General features: G+C 34.5%; 4 protein-coding genes and 1 long non-coding RNA gene across 6 annotated transcripts; 3 read left to right on the top strand and 2 right to left on the bottom strand.

Annotated features, from left to right (window-relative positions):
• Window positions 1-855: 855 nt before the first annotated feature.
• Window positions 856-11,702, top strand: LOC124443673 (mitochondrial enolase superfamily member 1-like). Of its 2 annotated transcripts, none has more exons than XM_046994168.1 (14): window positions 856-1,136; window positions 1,216-1,352; window positions 2,780-2,895; window positions 4,871-4,957; window positions 5,830-5,856; window positions 5,949-5,989; window positions 6,398-6,429; window positions 6,510-6,548; window positions 7,302-7,419; window positions 7,491-7,578; window positions 9,342-9,648; window positions 10,389-10,488; window positions 10,566-10,647; window positions 11,495-11,702. In XM_046994168.1, the coding sequence occupies exons 1-14, from the start codon at window positions 1,120-1,122 to the stop codon at window positions 11,642-11,644; spliced, it is 1,341 nt and encodes a 446-aa protein (XP_046850124.1). In that variant the 5' UTR covers window positions 856-1,119; the 3' UTR covers window positions 11,645-11,702. The 2 variants fall into 2 exon arrangements, with proteins under 2 accessions (XP_046850124.1, XP_046850117.1); XM_046994161.1 differs by having other exon boundaries at window positions 1,244-1,352.
• On the bottom strand, window positions 11,671-12,882 carry LOC124443730. The gene is made up of 2 exons (XR_006947735.1): window positions 12,644-12,882; window positions 11,671-11,960 (listed from the first exon to the last, which is right to left on the bottom strand). It is a non-coding gene; the product is annotated as an uncharacterized LOC124443730 (long non-coding RNA).
• Window positions 12,883-14,382: 1,500 nt separating this feature from the next.
• On the top strand, window positions 14,383-15,553 carry LOC124442314 (SRR1-like protein). Its single transcript, XM_046992813.1, has one exon. It carries the CDS (start codon window positions 14,393-14,395, stop codon window positions 15,275-15,277), a length of 885 nt encoding a protein of 294 aa, XP_046848769.1. The 5' UTR covers window positions 14,383-14,392; the 3' UTR covers window positions 15,278-15,553.
• On the bottom strand, window positions 15,293-17,521 carry LOC124442325 (probable ubiquitin-conjugating enzyme E2 W-A). Its single transcript, XM_046992825.1, has 6 exons — window positions 17,321-17,521; window positions 17,055-17,083; window positions 16,895-16,968; window positions 16,672-16,827; window positions 16,517-16,592; window positions 15,293-15,518 (listed from the first exon to the last, which is right to left on the bottom strand). Exons 1-6 carry the CDS (start codon window positions 17,434-17,436, stop codon window positions 15,505-15,507), a joined length of 465 nt encoding a protein of 154 aa, XP_046848781.1. The 5' UTR covers window positions 17,437-17,521; the 3' UTR covers window positions 15,293-15,504.
• Window positions 17,522-18,083: 562 nt separating this feature from the next.
• On the top strand, window positions 18,084-19,124 carry LOC124436189 (apoptosis-enhancing nuclease-like). Its single transcript, XM_046986143.1, has one exon. It carries the CDS (start codon window positions 18,199-18,201, stop codon window positions 18,961-18,963), a length of 765 nt encoding a protein of 254 aa, XP_046842099.1. The 5' UTR covers window positions 18,084-18,198; the 3' UTR covers window positions 18,964-19,124.
• Window positions 19,125-19,273: the final 149 nt, after the last annotated feature.

Genomic DNA, 19,273 nt, shown 5'->3' on the forward strand with positions numbered 1-19,273 from the left:
TTTTGGAATGAAAAGGTTCACGGAAAGTGAATCAAAGTGATAAATCGAGAAGCAGGGTGAGGTGAACTTAGTCGATCTGCTTTTACGCTGCGGTTTTCCTTTAAAACATATCAAAGTCTTTAAGGATATTCAATTACTGATATCGAGATGACAACCATTTAGTATTTCAAGCACTATCAAAATCGATGAAAGATACAATCGCTCTGTAAAAAGTAAAATGCGATTTATAGACTCAACATTTTTTATGAACCTGGATATTCAAGTTTCTTTTTTCTTCGGAAAAACAGATCTTTAAATCCATTGAAACGACAAAAAAAGACAAACACTGTCTGACACCGTTTGAAAGTTTACCTTACGACGAAAGAAAAATTTATGCTTGAATATTTTCTCGTCATATTTTCTTATTGTATTGCCTTTTTAGCATAAAGTGTAATTTTCAGTTGGCTTTTCCTCGTTACAAGTTGTAAGTTACAACGAACTCACTGTAGTAAAGTTTTAGCTGTAAAAATAACCTTTTGCGAAGAGTTGGCCTAGTGTGTTGTTTGTAGTGTGTTGTCTTGATGTTGTTTATATGTTTATGCTTTTGCAGTTTGTATTCAAATTTATAGTGGCCGTGTATGTTTGGCACTCAGGGGAATGAAACTGACGTACAAACCGCGTGAATATTCGACTTTGAAGGACTGGAACTGACGTACAAACCGCGCAAGAGACTAGGACTTTGGCTTCAATTTATATCTATAAAATGTATTGTAGTTATCATTCCAGATATATATATATGGAGTTCACTGCACCAGATATCTAAGGCCGCGCTTGAGATAGCCGCTCCAGTTATTATAGAACTCAATGGTACATACATATACATTGTTATACCTCTTGCATAGCAACTGAAATACATCCGCCACGAGACTAGTAACGGCCACCAACGGCCACTGGTCGGCGGTCACGACGGGAGACGATGGTATTGTCTTTCAATTTCAATCTTTGTCATAATCTTTATATGGTCTTTGTCCTGTCTTTGATGGCGGAAGAGGACTTTGAAAGATTATTTGAGCATGTCTTTGGGGAAAATAATCGACATTACGGTTCGTGACATTCGTTTTCCAACCTCTCTCGGATCTCATGGTTCAGATGCAGTGGTAAGGCGCATTTTCAATTCTTCCCACGTTGTTTGAAATAATTTATCAGTAATTATCATCACGTGATTTTATAAACCAGCCCATCCTTTCGTCTTGCCCGTTTACAGCACAAAGACCCGGATTATTCCGGTGCATATGTCGTTGTGAAGACTGACCGCCATGACAAGCTTTGTGGTTTTGGACTGTCGTTTACATTGGGTCGTGGGACCGAAATAGGTAGGTTCATTATCCGGGTGCAGGAGGTCCCACTTGCCAAACGTCAAATTTCACACCCCTCCTGAATCATTCACCTCTTTAAGAATCATCTCTCACCCTCAATTTCATCTTCAGCTACATCTTCAAACATGTAATTATACTTCCCGTTTAAACCATTATGCAGTGCTTCTTTGTGATGTTCTGTTCTCTTTGTTTTATGTCAAACTATCAAAAACATTGAATTTAATCCATGGAACTTATACTTTCGACATTGTATATTTTATGCATGTTAATGAGATGGCAGAACTGTGGGGCTGCTAGGGCACTGCCCGGACCCCCAAAAATCATCAAGTGTTAGTCTGCCCCCTCCCCCCTATTTATAATCATACGCATCCTGTTAATGTTTGAATGACATATTACTGTTTAAAAGGAGCAATAAGGCATTTTCTGGAACTCTTTATGTTAACTGTGAAAAACCTTTAACTATTCAACCTGTTTTGCTTCCTCCCCTTCTACCAAAAAACAATTTGCTTGTGCCATCCTTGTGTTGATATGCTGTCGCTAAAACAAATAGCAGGGTCTGAAATTTTAGGGGTTTTTAAGTATACACATGGGTACTTGGGTTCTAGAATTTGGTATCCCTCCCTATCATCTAGTATCCCAAATATGGATACACAACCAGCTGGCTTTTCTTATCCCAAAGTCAGATACAACATAACCTTTGGCTTACTTTCATTTGTTTATGATTAATGTGGAAGTTTCTTTTGGAAACTTGTCTATAGTGAAAGATCTATGAAATGACCAAGAAATGGCAAGGTCTGAAATGAAGTTTTTTTTAAGTATACACATAGATACTAGGTTTTTAGAATTTTGTGTCCCCCCTGTCATCTAGTATCCCAAATATGGATACACAACCAGTTGGCTTTTCGTATCCCAAAGTCAGGTACTTTTCTTTCGGAAACTTGAAAGGAATTTTTTCACTCTGAAATTTATTGACAAAATTTTTACATGTTGCTTAATTATTCCAGTTCAACTATGTGTCAGGTTATTATGCATACCTACCGGACACATCTTACAGCACTGTTTAATGAATTAAAATACGAAACGAAAAAAACATTGATTGCTGATCCTTTTTAGAAAAATGTGACATCCCATTTGGATAAAAGTAAAATAAACTTGGTTTCCAAAACAGAATTTTGAACACTATCCTCTGGATATCAGGATAGCACAAATTTTTGACCTAAGAGCAATATAGAATGCCCCCCCCCCTCATGTTTGAAAGAAGTCTGTGAATTTAGTATTGTAGTTTTTGTGTTGTTTGTACCTGAAATTTTAGCGAATTTCTGTTTAACCGTATTGTAATATAGGTAATTTTTGTCTGTATTTTTTTGAATGACATTTCACAGGCGGATCGTGTAAACATTTCATGTGAATTCTGGTTTATTTAGTTGTCAGCGCGATAAAGGCATATGGGCCATTTGTAATTGGACTCTCCCTTGATTGGATATTTTGCCACTTTGGCGAGTTTTGGCGGTGGTTAGTTGACGAAAGCCAGTTGAGATGGGTAAGGATGTGTTTGATTTCTTACTTGAATACATTATGTCAACCACTTTTGACCTAATGTTTAGAATTTGGCTTTGATTGCGAATTTTCAAAGAATTATAGAAAAATTATTTGGGCGATAACTTGCTGTTTTACAGACTAAAATGTTTTCCTAGAGATTGAGTTTTTAACTGCAACAAAAGTTATGGCTGTATGCAAATCCTACATAGATATTTTGCATTGTGCCAAAACTATGCACATTGTCAACAATTTTTGATGTACTGTAAACTACTTAGTTCTGCCTAAATTCTGTTTGATATAATACATAATATTTATATAGTGTGCTATGCACTATTCAAACAACTTGGTTCTGCCTAAATTCTGTTTGATATAATACATAATATTTATATAGTGTGCTATGCACTATTCAAACAACTTAGTTCTGCCTAAATTCTGTTTGATAAAATACATAATATTTATATAGCGTGGTATGCACTATTCAAACAACTTGGTTCTGCCTAAATTCTGTTTGATAAAATACATAATATTTATATAGTGTGCTATGCACTATTCAAACAACTTGGTTCTGCCTAAATTCTGTTTGATAAAATACATAATATTTATATAGCGTGGTATGCACTATTCAAACAACTTGGTTCTGCCTAAATTCTGTTTGATAAAATACATAATATTTATATAGCGTGGTATGCGCTATTCAAACAACTTGGTTCTGCCTCAATGTATTTCTTTGATATAATACATTCATTATCTTTATACAGTGTGCTTATGCACTACTCAAACAACTTAGTTCTGTTGTTTATCTTGTATCAACAGCGTATCAACTTACAATATACGTATCAACGTATTACTCATCTCACACGCCATTTTATGATTTCTTTGACAATGAAGTGAAACTGTCGAAAGAGAAATGATCAAAAATAAGTAAAGTAACATAAAGTTGTCAAATGGTCGCCTCGCTCACAAAATCTACAAGCAATCACATTGACAGTTCTGTTTAGTTGCATCCGTATCAGACATTTCAAGCTGTTTTTGTCATTTCTCAGATTGAGATCTTTTCGTGAAGCAGCCTCGTATATTGTAACGAACGCATTAGTTGTAAAAAAAATGAATAGTTAGTCAATTAATTTATCCGAGGTTAATTAATTATTAAGTAAAAAAAATTATTACGTTTACATATTATGAGTATCCTCAAGTATGACGCGTGCCATACATTCCAATGCACTTTATCAACACGAGCTGCTGTCCTAACTTGTCACCTTTCTGTCATACTTTGTCATTCTCTTCTTCTCTGTATGTGAATTGACAAATTGTCCAAACCTTTCCAACAATATTCTTTCTCTTCATCCTCTTCTCTTATAATCAGTCGAACTCGTGTTAGAGAAGGCTGTATCCTCTTCGTAGCGTATCTAAAGAATTGCTTCTCTTTGAGAGAATTTACATGGTTCGGCAGTTACCGTTCTCCAAAGAGCTGTTGAGACAACTGAATACAAAAATAAAAATACAGCTTGCTGCTCTAGCACAATAAAAATTCCAACCATGAAATTCATTTCAGTTGCGTTTTGCGTCTCCTTGAAAGTTAAATAATGCTTAATCACGCTAATAATTCTAAACGTCGGTTGGTTGATTTCAAAGAGGAGCAATCGTTTCATACAACCTGTCTATGACTACACTCTGCCATCCTACACGATCTTTTGTACAACCCATCTTACATAAGCAATGTTTGAATGAATAATTTTTATGAATGAATAATTTTTATCTCAACACGCTAACCATTGTCAACAAGTGAGTTGTTTTCCACGTGGAGCGTGCGCAGATTTAACAGAAATTAATTTTAACAAGAATACTAAATTAACAATGTTTGTGCATATTTTATACATAATAGGCCATAGTAAAATCAGTCCAATGTTTGCGGGAATTTTACACATTAAGTTGAACATTTTGGACCTTAAAATTCACCCGCGATGTCTTATGTCTAGATTGGTCCTGAGAAAGGGGCACTTCATACGGGACTCGCTGGTATCATCAATGCGCTATGGGATCTCTGGGCGCGTATTGAAGGAAAGGTGAGAGTTGACTGCAAAGTTTGCTGTATAACAGTTGAATGTTAGCGTCTGGAGAGAGTCTTAAGTAGCTGGTGTTTAAACTTTGTTTTTTTTATCGCTACTAAAGGAAGAAAATTACTCTGGTTGTGGGAGTTTATTTATTGTAGACATTAATACAGAGCGTTTTTTTTTAACAATAATGAGATTGTCCTGTTGTGTGCAAGACAAATTGCGTTTATCTTTCAATTGTCGTGCAGTTGTGTGCGTCTTTGTGGCTAACGTTCAATTATTGCTTCATTAATGTTTAATTATGGCTTGTAATAACGTTCAATTATGGTTCAATTATAGCTTCACTAATGTTTAATTATGGCTTGTAATAACGCTCAATTATGGTTCAATTATTGCTTCACTAATGTTTAATTATGGCTTGTAATAACGCTCAATTATGGTTCAATTATTGCTTCACTAATGTTTAATTATGGCTTGTAATAACGTTCAATTACGGTTCAATTATTGCTTCACTAATGTTTAATTATGGCTTGTAATAACGTTCAATTATGGTTCAACTATTGCTTCACTAATGTTTAATTATGGCTTGTAATAACGTTCAATTATGGTTCAATTATTGCTTCACTAATGTTTAATTATGGCTTGTAATAACGTTCAATTATTGTTCAATTATTGCTTCACTAATGTTTAGTTATGGCTTGTAATAACGTTCAATTATGGTTCAATTATTGCTTCACTAATGTTTAATTATGGCTTGTAATAACGGTCAATTATGGTTCAATTATTGCTTCACTAATGTTTAATTATGGCTTGTAATAACGTTCAATTATGGTTCAATTATTGCTTCACTAATGTTTAATTATGCTCAATTTGCTTCGTTGTAGCCAGTTTGGAAGCTTCTGGTTGACATGGTATGTTAAAGATGTCATTAAAGATTTTTGCAGCAAAATTCTTTTGATATCGTGCTACATCGTGTTTGTTTTTTTGCTTCTTATGCTCTTAGGAGCCGAAGAAATTACTCTCGACAATCGACTTTAAACATATGTAAGCTATGAAACTTTAATGTAACGTTGATATGAAGAATTTCTCGTAACTAAAGGCAGCCTTAAGTGCGTTCTACCGCAGAGTATTAACTTTTATTTGTATTCTCTGGGATTTTGTATTTCTATGCTATCAAAAAATGTTGCTTGCGCTTTGTGAAAAGTGTGAACGACGACTAAAATATATAACTGGAATGCGACCTTTGGGTAAATATACCTGTACTTACATCAAGTAAAATGTCCGTGATAAATTTTATTGTGGCCGCGTGTGAAAAGATTGGGATTAGTTAAAAATTACGTGTTTCAAATTTTGGCGGGAGGAAGCCTCGCAACTATTATATTCATTTCAATGATGACGACACAGTGATCACTATTTGATCACGTGACATATTCTAGACTTTATGATTTGTAGAGATGACGCGTTGACGAAAGAGGAAGCTCTAGGTTGGTGTCGTTTGATGCAAATTATTTTGACATCGCATATCTATCTTCTGTGGTTTATAGTGTCCATCTTTTTTCTACAGAAATTCTTCAAAAGAACTTTGCCACAAAATCAGAAAGAGGTATAAGAATGGGACATTTCACCTATTGTTAAAAAAATGGCGAAGAACTATTCCTCTCTTAATGTTTATAACCAACTACCTTTGAAATTTAGTTTGATATTTTAATGTTCAATTAAAACAGTTGTATACTTTAGTGCTCAATTAGAACAGTTTTATACTTTAATGCTCAATTAGAACAGTTGTATACTTTAGTGCTCAATTAGAACAGTTTTATACTTTAATATTCAATTAGAACAGTTTTATACTTTAATGTTCAATTAGAACAGTTGTATACTTTAATATTCAATTAGAACAGTTTTATACTTTAATGTTCAATTAGAACAGTTGTATATTTTAATATTCAATTAGAACAGTTTTATACTTTAATGTTCAATTAGAACAGTTGTATACTTTAATATTCAATTAGAACAGTTGTATACTTTAATGCTCAATTAGAACAGTTTTATACTTTAATGTTCAATTAGAACAGTTTTATACTTTATTGTTCAATTAGAACAGTTGTATACTTTAATGCTCAATTAGAACAGATGTATACTTTAATGCTCAATTGAACAGTTTTATACTTTAATGTTCAATTAGAACAGTTGTATACTTTAATGCTCAATTAGAGCAGTTTTATACTTTAATGTTCAATTAGAACAGTTGTATACTTTAGTGCTCAATTAGAACAGTTGTATACTTTAATGTTCAATTAGAACAGTTGTATACTTTAATATTCAATTAGAACTGTTCGATATTTTAATCTTCAATTAGAACAGAATATTTTGGAGCATGGTTACCCAGCTTACATTACGTCAGTTGGTTGGCTTGGTTACGACGAATCAAAAATCCGTAAACTTTGTCGCGATGCTTTGGCCGAGGGGTGGACAAGGTAAGATGTTTAATTGAACAAAAAACAAATTTTTTTAGCTTGTGATTATGTAAAATACTTCTATTTATTAGATTTAAAATGAAAGTTGGTTTGGATGTGGAGAAAGATTCGGAAAGAGCCGCGTTGATTCGTGAAGTTGTCGGGTGGGAGAAAGATTTGGTAGGCAAATTTTGTCAAAATATAGTAAACAGCTTAAATTTTTCGTTACTTACAAAATAACGAAACTTGATCTTTGATGAAAAAAGCTAGAACTGTGTTTTAAAATAACATAGTTCACAGTTGATCTTGTAGTTTAGTTGGTAGAACATTGAAGACAATGATTATCTTGTTACTATACCTGAGTACATCACAACAACGTGATGTTATTATCTATGATATTAAGATATGAAAGAAACTAGAACTGTGTTTTAAAATATCATCATAGTTCACAGTTGATCTTGTAGTTTAGTTGGTAGAACATTGAAGACAATGATTATCTTGTTACTGTACCTGAGTACATCACAACAACGTGATGTTATTATCTATGATATTAAGATATGAAAGAAACTAGAACTGTGTTTTAAAATATCATCATAGTCCACAGTTGATCTTGCAGTTTAGTTGGTAGAACATTGAAGACAATGAATATCTTGTTACTATACCTGAGTACATTACAACAACGTGATGTTATTATCTATGATATTAAGATATGAAAGAAACTAGAAATGTGTTTTGGAATATCATCATAGTCCACAGTTGATCTTGCAGTTTAGTTGGTAGAACATTGAAGACAATGATTATCTTGTTACTATACCTGAGTACATCACAACAACGTGATGATATTATCTATGATATTAAGATATGAAGGAAACTAGAACTGTGTTTTAAAATATCATCATAGTTCACAGTTGATCTTGTAGTTTAGTTGGTAGAACATTGAAGACAATGATTATCTTGTTACTGTACCTGAGTACATCACAACAACGTGATGTTATTATCTATGATATTAAGATATGAAAGAAACTAGAACTGTGTTTTAAAATATCATCATAGTCCACAGTTGATCTTGTAGTTTAGTTGGTAGAACATTGAAGACAATGATTATCTTGTTACTATACCTCAGTACATCACAGCAACGTGATGTTATTATCTATGATATTAAGATATGAAAGAAACTAGAACTGTGTTTTAAAATATCATCATAGTCCACAGTTGATCTTGCAGTTTAGTTGGTAGAACATTGAAGACAATGAATATCTTGTTACTATACCTGAGTACATTACAACAACGTGATGTTATTATCTATGATATTAAGATATGAAAGAAACTAGAAATGTGTTTTGGAATATCATCATAGTCCACAGTTGATCTTGCAGTTTAGTTGGTAGAACATTGAAGACAATGATTATCTTGTTACTATACCTGAGTACATCACAACAACGTGATGTTATTATCTATGATATTAAGATATGAAGGAAACTAGAACTGTGTTTTAAAATATCATCATAGTTCACAGTTGATCTTGTAGTTTAGTTGGTAGAACATTGAAGACAATGATTATCTTGTTACTATACCTGAGTACATCACAACAACGTGATGTTATTATCTATGATATTAAGATATGAAAGAAACTAGAACTGTGTTTTAAAATATCATCATAGTCCACAGTTGATCTTGTAGTTTAGTTGGTAGAACATTGAAGACAATGATTATCTTGTTATTATACCTGAGTACATCACAACAACGTGATGTTATTATCTATGATATTAAGATATGAAAGAAACTAGAACTGTGTTTTGAAAATATCATCATAGTTCACAGTTGATCTTGTAGTTTAGTTGGTAGAACATTGAAGACAATGATTATCTTGTTACTATACTAGAAGATGATTTCCGTGTTTCGTGAAGACAACTTTAATTTCTCTCTTTTTATTTCCGTTCTAGATGATGGATGCTAACCAAGTCTGGAGTGTCCAAGACGCCATCGTAAACATGAAAAAACTCGCCCCTTACAAACCGAAGTTCATTGAGGAACCCACACATCCCGACGATGTTTTGGGTCACGCGAAAATAGCCGATGCCCTAAATCCCGAGGGTATCGGTGTAGCTACCGGAGAAGTGTGCTGTAACAGAGTGATGTTCAAACAATACTTGCAATCCAAAGGCTTGCAATACTGTCAGATCGATAGCTGTCGTATGGCAGGCTTAAATGAAGTAATCGCTGTCCTTTTGATGGCGGCAAAATTTCAAGGTATGGTCAGATTATCCCTATCGATCCCCTAGAAACCTTTTTTCTCCCGAGTATCATGCTTGATACTTAAATTTCTTGATGATGTGGATAATCCAGTCAATGATAATCACACTGACCATAATATAACTGGACTGATGCCAAGATTCAAAGGCAGCAACTCAACAAGGCTCTGCCTTCCACTAACGGTACATATTTATGTGTGTATATTCGGTACTTGGGGGGAGGGGGGTGGGCACTGGGGCATCGTGTCCAGTCCTCTCACCGAAAGGCCTGGTTCACACTTGACGTAATTTGTCCTACGAATCCCCGATTGGCGCTGTTTAACTGGGATATCGGAATCAAATAGAAACCATTCTTATTTTCCCGATATTTACGAATCTGACAGATTTTCTGGGATCTCGTATTTGCCATGTTCATAAATTCATTACTGGAATGATCGCATATGATGATACAATACGATTTTCCCGACTCTTACAACTAGTGTGATGCAGGCTTAAAGAAATGTCCAGAGGGAACTTAAAATAGTAAAAATCCTTTTTGTGTATTAAAATATTAAAATCGATCGTTATTTTAGTCTGTCTATCACATTTTCTTACATCACCTTGAAGTACTTTAAGCTTTTCAGACACTTGATGTCATATGGCTACGTAATAAAAATTTTGCACCTCGGCCCCAGGTTTCTGTCGTCGTCACGGTTTTTCTGTTGAAATGCTAGATTTTGTCGTTCGGTTTTTTTATAGTTCCCGTCTGGCCGCATGCCGGTGGCGTCGGTTTGTGTGAAATGGTTCAACACATTTCCATATTTGATTACATATGTATATCGCCAACGCTGAAGGACAAGTAACTATATTTAAAACATTGTTCGATGGTTTGTAGTGTGAACCTTGTGACGAGTTGTGTTTTATGTTTGTTTTTAGAGCAACTGAATATGCCGATCATTTACACGAACATTTTACAGATCCACCTGTTGTTATGAATGGTGCTTATCTTGCACCTAAGGTGTGTTGGGTTTAGTTTTGTTGCTTTGAGAACCGCGTGTCTTGAATATACAACAAAAATGTGATAACTGAGAGAGATATCTAGTATAAATAAAGTTTGTTTAGTTTAGGTTTCTTTCTGTAGTAACACTGGATCAATAAGAGATGATCTTTACTGGATCTCTAGGAAGACAGTTTAGAACTGATAGAGATATCTAGTATAAATAAAGTTAGTTTAGTTTAGGTTTCCTTCTGTAGTAACACTGGATCAATAAGAGATGATCTTTACTGGATCTTTAGAAAGAACAGTTTAGAACTGATAGAGATATCTAGTATAAATATAGTTAGTTTAGTTTAGGTTTTCTTCTGTAGTAACACTGGATCAATAAGAGATGATCTTTACTGGATCTCTAGGAAGAACAGTTTAGAACTGATAGAGATATCTAGTATAAATAAAGTTAGTTTAGTTTAGGTTTCTTTCTGTAGTAACAGTACATCAATAAGAGATGATCTTTACTGGATCTTTAGTAAGAACAGTTTAGAACTGATAGAGATATCTATGGTATAAATAAAGTTAGTTTAGTTTAGGTTTCCTTCTGTAGTAACAGTACATCAATAAGAGATGATCTTTACTGGATCTTTAGTAAGAACAGTTTAGAACTGATAGAGATATCTATGGTATAAATAAAGTTAGTTTAGTTTAGGTTTCTTTCTGTAGTAACAGTAGATCAATAAGAGATGATCTTTACTGTATCTTTAGACAGAACAATTTAAAAGTGACAAAGCTAAGTGTTAGAGAGAGTTTCTGAAACATCGATCGCCGCTATATATTAGCTTTACTTTCTCACGCGATTTTTATTCATTTCCAGGCTCCAGGATATAGCACGGAAATTTTCAACGCATCTCTAGACAAATACGACTTTCTAGAAGGCAGTTATTGGCGGCATGATGGTGTAGAACCCAGTTCTCCTTGTGGTTTTACTCGGTTACAGAAAAAAATGGCGGGAAAAGATAAGTAGTAGGGCATAGAAATATTGAATTTTTGTATTTTGATATTACAGTATTTTTATTTTCGTGCGTGTTTTTCACTATTTTCATTGATTAATAGTTTGCATAATAACCTTGAAAGTTTTCGATTACATCTTCATCTTTCACTCTACTGACACGTTTTCCTTCGTTTATATTTCTAAGACCCAGTCTTTTCATTGGACGATACTCCCGGCTAGTCTTGCTTTCGTCACAACGGATCCACATCCCGGGGGGGCAACCAGGTTTGCCGGAACATAGCACTAGGAGTGATAGCATTAAAAATGCTACGACTTCAAAGTTTTTCATCTAAAACGTAGATGAATGTGTCAGCAGAGTTAAAACATGAATGTCTTAAGAAACAGAGAACATGAATGTCTTAGGAAACAGAGAACATGAATATCTTAGGAAACAGAGAACATGAATATCTTAGGAAACAGAGAACATGAATATCTTAGGAAACAGAGAACATGAATATCTTAGGAATCAGAGAACATGAATATCTTAGGAAACAGAGAACATGAATATATTAGGAAACAGAGAACATGAATATCTTAGGAAACAGAGAACATGAATATCTTAGGAAACAGAGAACATGAATATCTTAGGAAACAGAGAACATGAATATCTTAGGAAACAGAGAACATGAATATCTTAGGAAACAGAGAACATGAATATCTTAGGAAACAGAGAACATGAATATCTTAGGAAACAGAGAACATGAATATCTTAGGAAACAGAGAACATGAATATCTTAGGAAACATAGAACATGAATATCTTAGGAAACAGAGAACATGAATATCTTAGGAAACAGAGAACATGAACATCTTAGGAAACAGAGAACATGAATACCTTAGGAAACAGAGAACATGAAAATCTTAAAAAGCAGAGAACATGAATATCTTATGAAAAAGAGAACATGAATATCTTAGGAAACAGTTAACATGAATACCTCAAAAATGATCTAACCGTAGATTATTAAGAATATTACCTTCGAATTTTAAAAGTCTTGCGTTTATCGTAATAAAACCAGATCACGTCTTGAACTTGAAGATATCGCTGCGAACTGATCTGTTATCTTTGTTTATCCTGCTTAAATACTTTAACTAGTGCTCAAAAGATTTAAATATTTATGTCATGATAAATGGAAAACGTCGTCTCTATCGGCGTATAAATTGACAGCTGCTCGAGAAGGTAATCTTGTGCGTCTTGCTCTTGAAAGGCCATCAATGATAAGATTGAATGAATTAAAGTTGTAGTCGAACTTTCATCGCTTTTGTTTTCTTTCGCGTTTGTTTGTTGATACGAGTGTTGCGCTTGTTAGGTAATAGTGGGGGCTTAATTGCGTTTTATTTGTTTCCATGACCTGAGAGTTTAGCATGTGTTGTGAAATGATTGATAGCGTTTTTATTTCTCTGCCGAATTTGAGTGAAGAAGGCGATACGTAGAATGTAACAAAATAAGGATATAGCAGACGAAGAAGTTACAGATTAATACCAAATTAGAAATTAGTCATGCTTTGTTGCTTTAATCGATCGAGTGCGCCGCGTCTGCCCTTCAGGTGCAAATGTTAATTACGTTTAATTGTTTATATAGGTTAAACAATGAAAGTCAACAGTCTAAAACCCCACACGTGTTCAGCTTATTGTCAATTTCATGCTTGAACATACGCCGTCTGCTCAATGACTCGAAATGTTGTGAACGTGCTTCATGGCGTCTACAATATCTAAGTGCTCATTTAGGTGCTTAACTTAAGTATATTATGAACCAAAGTCATTTGTCCGTGCAGCTGAAATGTGCCTGATGAATATAAATCAAACTTGAAGTTTGATCATAAAAGCATTCCGCAAGCGAGAATATTCATTCTCGGTGAAATTTGCATACTTTACGATATTTTTAAACAAGCTTTGCGTTTAACTAAGTAAAGCAAGTGTGAGTTGCCTAGTTTTTAATTTACCTAAATATGTAAATGCACCATATCTTGATTGTTTTGTCTTCAAATGTATCGTTATCGTGGATAGGAAGCTCAAGATAAATTGTTATCGCGATATGAGGTCCGTAATTAGTTGTAGCCTTCATTGTCTGTTGCTCGCTCGCCCTTTCCTGCTGTCTGCTACATGATATATCAATATTAAGGCAAGGTTGTTATATAAGCCATATTAATGGTCATATGTCTTCTTTGGACTCGGCCTTTGTAGGTTATAATATCTGATGTTTAAAGCCTGATTCGCACGAGAGAAATAGAGATTAGCGCAGGGAAAGACAAAAGATAAATAATGACGGTCAACGATGCATGTGACATAAGCATAAAGGCTGGTTTTCGTTTAGTCTTCCTAGTTGTGCGAGTCTTGTATTCTTTATGTATTTGTGAGCGTCTAAAGCCTGGGTCCTAGTCGTTTCATTGTGTCAATCACTTGCCCAGACGACTAAAAAGGCTTAATTGAGAGGACTCAAACGACGCGGATAAATACATAATAACCAGCCTTCAAGCTAAAAAACAATCTTTGTAATTCATGCTATTTTACTCTTGTAAACAACCAGTGCTGTAGAAGTGGGGGGCGCTTGGGGAAGGAGCCCCCTTCTACCTTTGAAATGGGTAATTTTTCATAATTTCATGGCTTCCGCTTCGTCAAGAGAGCCCCCATCTGATAAATTTAGTTCTACAGCACTGTAAACAACGATTTATGTTGCTTTTAAAACGAAAGCTTTGTTCATACGTCCGCAACGCGTACCCTTTTTAATGCCTCCTTTGTTGTTTGTACTACATGAAGTATACGTAATGAATGAAAATAGAAAAGCAAGGATGAAGGAAGAAGATGGGTTTGTAACTGTTAAATATAAGTTTCCAAAGCAAAACAAATTCCTTGGGAGGAAAGAAAAGTTTCCCGAAGACACTTCGACGTTTGAACACAGCTCGGTGGAAAGGCGACTCGATTTAATCAAAGACGACATTCATCAATACAAAATTAAGCTAGGCCGCAGTCCGTTTTACGAAGAATTAATTGACATTTTATCAAGTACGGCTGCGAGCGGCAGCATTTTGCCAGGTGAAACGCATTTTCAAGACTTCGTGTGTTATGCAATCGGTAAGTTATCTGAATGTCACACAGCCAGATGCCAGTTTGCATTGCTTGTGTTGCTATGGGAATATTTGAAGCCTTCTGGCAAGTGCTTTATCTATGATCCAATATTTTGTGAAGTGGATAAAAGGATCGTCGAGGATTTTGGATTTCAATTGATTCCTATTAACGAGGAGGCTAAACGAACTGTCACATCGAAGACTTTCTTCTACATCCCGCATGGAGGAAAACCTTTGTATAATAACATTTTATGGGCGAATTGGGGTAGAGGCCTGCGCAACGTGTTTATATTTGGCAACAAATTTTCCAGTTACGAAGAGCGCTTGCCTTTACGCCAACTCAAGGCCGAAGCAGGTTATATTGCAAAAATCTTACCATATGTCTCGGAAAAAGTTATAAAAAAGTCGTTTGATCCAGATACTATATTTAATGATCTAGCCATGCACAGTTTTAGCGTTGATGAAGAATCAACAGCGTTCTGGGAAGATAGGAATGAGCCAATATACTGTGTTTGCCATAATGAAATCATATTAAATGAAAAATGATTGAAAGAATTTTCGAGGCAAGTTTGAGAAATTCATCACTCAACTAAATTATTCATTTGAAGTAAAATGTTTACTCCGATTATTTACACATATGACTCTTAAAAGTCGGTTCATAGAATTTTGTAAGTGCTTCGCTATTTTTAGAACTGATGTCATCGAACACAACATGTGACAAACCACTTTATATGAGCTATTTTTATGTCTATAAAAGTTTATCTTTATGGTCTTCATACATTATCATCTGAAAAAAAGATGAATAAAATTACAACACGTAAACACATATGCACATATTGTGAAAAAGTTTTTAAAATATTTTTATTTTTTTTTGGGGGTTTAAAGCATTTCTTGCTGCATCAAAAACTTCTCTTTTTGGGAAGATCATTCTGAGGTTGATGGAGATATCTAGTATAAATAAAGTTAGTTTAGTTTAGGTTTCCTTCTGTAGTAACACTGGATCATTACCGAACCTTTAGTAAGAACAGATTAGAACTGATAGAGATATCTAGTATGAATAAAGTTAGTTTAGTTTAGGTTTCCTTCTGTAGTAACACTGCATCAATAAGAGATGATCTTTACTGTATCTTTAGGAAGAACAGTTTAGAACTGATAGAGATATCTAGTATAAATAAAGTTAGTTTAGTTTAGGTTTCCTTCTGTAGTAACACTGCATCAATAAGAGATGATCTTTACTGTATCTTTAGGAAGAACAGTTTAGAACTGATAGAGATATCTAGTATAAATAAAGTTAGTTTAGTTTAGGTTTTCTTCTGTAGTAACACTGGATCAATAAGAGATGATCTTTACTGTATCTTTAGAAAGAACAGTTTAGAACTGATAGAGATATCTAGTATAAATAAAGTTAGTTTAGTTTAGGTTTCTTTCTGTAGTAACACCAGATCAATAAAAGATGATCTTTACTGTATCTTTAGAAAGAACAGTTTAGAACTGATAGAGATATCTAGTATAAATAAAATTAGCTTAGTTTAGGTTTCCTTCTATAGTAACTCTGGGTCAATAAGAAATGATCTTTACTGGATCTTTAGAAAGAACAGTTTAGAACTGATAGAGATATCTAGTATAAATAAAGTTAGTTTAGTTTAGGTTTCTTTCTGTAGTAACACTGAATCAATAAGAGATGATCTTTACTGAATCTTTAACATAGTTTAGAACTGACATCTAGTGATATCAAATATAAATAAAGTTGGTTTAGTTCAGACTTCCATCAACTGTAAGACATACCGTGAAACCACCATTTTGTTTTTTTGGGGTTTTTAGAACAAGTTTTAACATAGCATTCGTTGTCAGGGGGGAGTTTCTGAAATGAAAACATGTTAAAATAATTTAGCATAATATTTTAGCATTTTTTTATCTTTTGTAAGTGTATCAAAACCAACCTTTTCTTTACAACTACTTAACATACTGAGCACGCTCAGACATATTGACTGCACAGACAATGCCGGCGACCAATCATCAGTGAGTATTGAGAGACATATGTGACCATTGCTGTATACATGGGGATGCACAGGGATATGTTCACCGACAAACATGACCTGACAAATCATCATAATGGAATTATTGCAGGACTTTAACTTTCAAGTAAATGTTATCAGTAACTACCTGTGGAGATTCAAATGGATACTTAGAGGTAAATTTGAACTGTAGTTGATATTTTTCATTTTCATACAGTGTCCCTAAAGTACATCATATTCATTCATTATTCTTCAATAAATGTGTGTACGAGTGGGGGGAGGGAGAGGGGCAATTTGGTCAATCTTACCTTTAGCACCTTCAACATTCATAATCCACCTACAAGAAAAATGGTAATTTAGTCAGTAGGACGAAAAACGGAATATTGTTGTTTTTTGACTTCATTCCAACTTTAAATACTAAAGATGGTTGAGTGTTAGAAGTCAAATTCTCATCAGTATCATAATAATCTCATCTTGGCCGTCATGATTGGTTGAGACATCGTTGAAAATTAAAACTAACGAAAATACCGGCACATCCGAACATCGCTTCTTTAGTATTAGTGTATACACTTACGTTTCTAAATTGGAGGACATTGTATCTTCGTTAACAGTGATTCCGGCAATAGCGTTCTCTTGTAATTGTGTCAATTCGCGATTGAGGCGTCGAGTCCGCATTTCACTGCCGGCCATAGCGCTTATATTGGATTACATTTATTTGTTGTTGTTTGTTTACCTCCCCAGGACCATCTAAAGGTCCACGCAGGTCTCAAACCGGTTATGTCGAAGCAGAAAAACCTCTTTGTTTGAGGAAAAAACCTTTCTGTGTTCATTAAAGCCAGCTCTCCTATTTTCAAAAGCTGGAAACGATGAAAATATTATTAAATCGGTGAATCGACAGCAAATTTTTATATGGTTTTGAACGGAATGTGTACATGAAGATATTTTCAATCTAGTTCGTTACAAATATCACAGCAACAAATGCAATATTCAAAAAATTCTTTATTCATTCAAGGTCTTGGATTTTCTCATGGGTTTTCCAGATTGTTGTTATAAACTTACAGAAAATATATGAAACTACGTGACGTTTTGTACATGTATTTCGTATATTCGTTGTAAATAAAACAATCGAAAAGATCTTTAAAGAAATCAATATGAACAAGCAGAATATCAAACAGAGATTCAAAACCACATTGATTAAACCTTTCGAAGAACTATGATCCAATCCAAAAATACGTAATAATTTCCTTCTACTAATATGAGATGGAGATTAGATTTGGGATCGGCTTAGCGTATATTGAAATAAATCTCTCTGCTCTGCCTTAATCCCACGTGTCAGAAGTTTAGACTGGACATGAATGTACTTTTCGAAGCGTTTCTCATTTTTTGATCGCTGAAATTGGTTTTTCTACAAAACACAAGATCGCGCTTTTCCTTAGAAGTATTCGTGCCAACATGAAGTTGAAACGGCTGCAAACGAACGGTCATAATTCAATTGCGAAAAGACTAAAAACCAATGAACCTAAATGCGAAGAAATCTTTACAAACACTGATAACTCGTCTGAATGCTCTTCAGATTCTTTGGCGAGCTGTAGTGAACTCGTAACCAAAGGGATTTTTCTTAAAACCAATGTGGAATTGACAAAGTGTCTCGCATTAGATTGTGAGATGGTTGGTGTTGGCCATTGCTATTCAAATGCACTGGCGAGATGCAGTTTGGTTAACTACAATGGTGAAGTTGTGGTCGATGTTTATGTTAAACCTGGGCAGCCCGTTACAGATTATCGTACAAAATGGAGTGGCATTCGTCGAGAGGATCTAAAAGATGGTCACTGTTTCGATGATGTACGAAAGTTTGTGAGGAAAATCATCGAAGGTTGTATTTTAGTTGGTCATGCATTGCATTCAGATCTTCTTGCACTGAAACTCACACATCCTCGGCATTTGGTGAGGGATACCTCGAAGTATTGTCCAATCAGAGGATTAGCTGGTTTAAAGCAGAATATGACACCGTCCTTGAGAGATCTAGCTGGTATATTGTTGAACGAGACCATTCAAGATGGTGAGCATTGCTCAGTCGAAGATGCTCGAGCTACAATGTCGCTATATAGACTTTGTGAGAGCCAATGGGAGAAAGAATTACGTGGGGAACTAAGTAACGAGTCTTATCTCTCGGATATGTATTGGCCATCATGGACTCGGAATAGACATCAAACCTAAAGATGGGCATGGTCGAATGTGTTGATTATATGTGGATTAATTTTAAAATCTCATATGGGAATATGTTTCCTACACATAGTTGCATTGAAAATTGTTTTTATCTTAATAATGTTGCTTAATGTTGGTAATAAAATAAAGATATAATTTATGTGAGAAAAAAATGATCTTTTACTGATTTATTCCTAGGTACTGGTAACTATTTTGATTCTCTGCCAATACGGGGGGGGTGGTTCGGAAATTGCTTATGTCACGAAGTTCGTATTTCTCAGTCTGCAATGGTGTTAGTGAACTTTGAGAACGTCAGAATTCC

This window comes from Xenia sp. Carnegie-2017, unplaced genomic scaffold (genome assembly GCF_021976095.1).
Source record: "Xenia sp. Carnegie-2017 unplaced genomic scaffold, XeniaSp_v1 HiC_scaffold_1, whole genome shotgun sequence".
Taxonomy (NCBI): Eukaryota; Metazoa; Cnidaria; class Anthozoa; order Malacalcyonacea; family Xeniidae; genus Xenia; species Xenia sp. Carnegie-2017.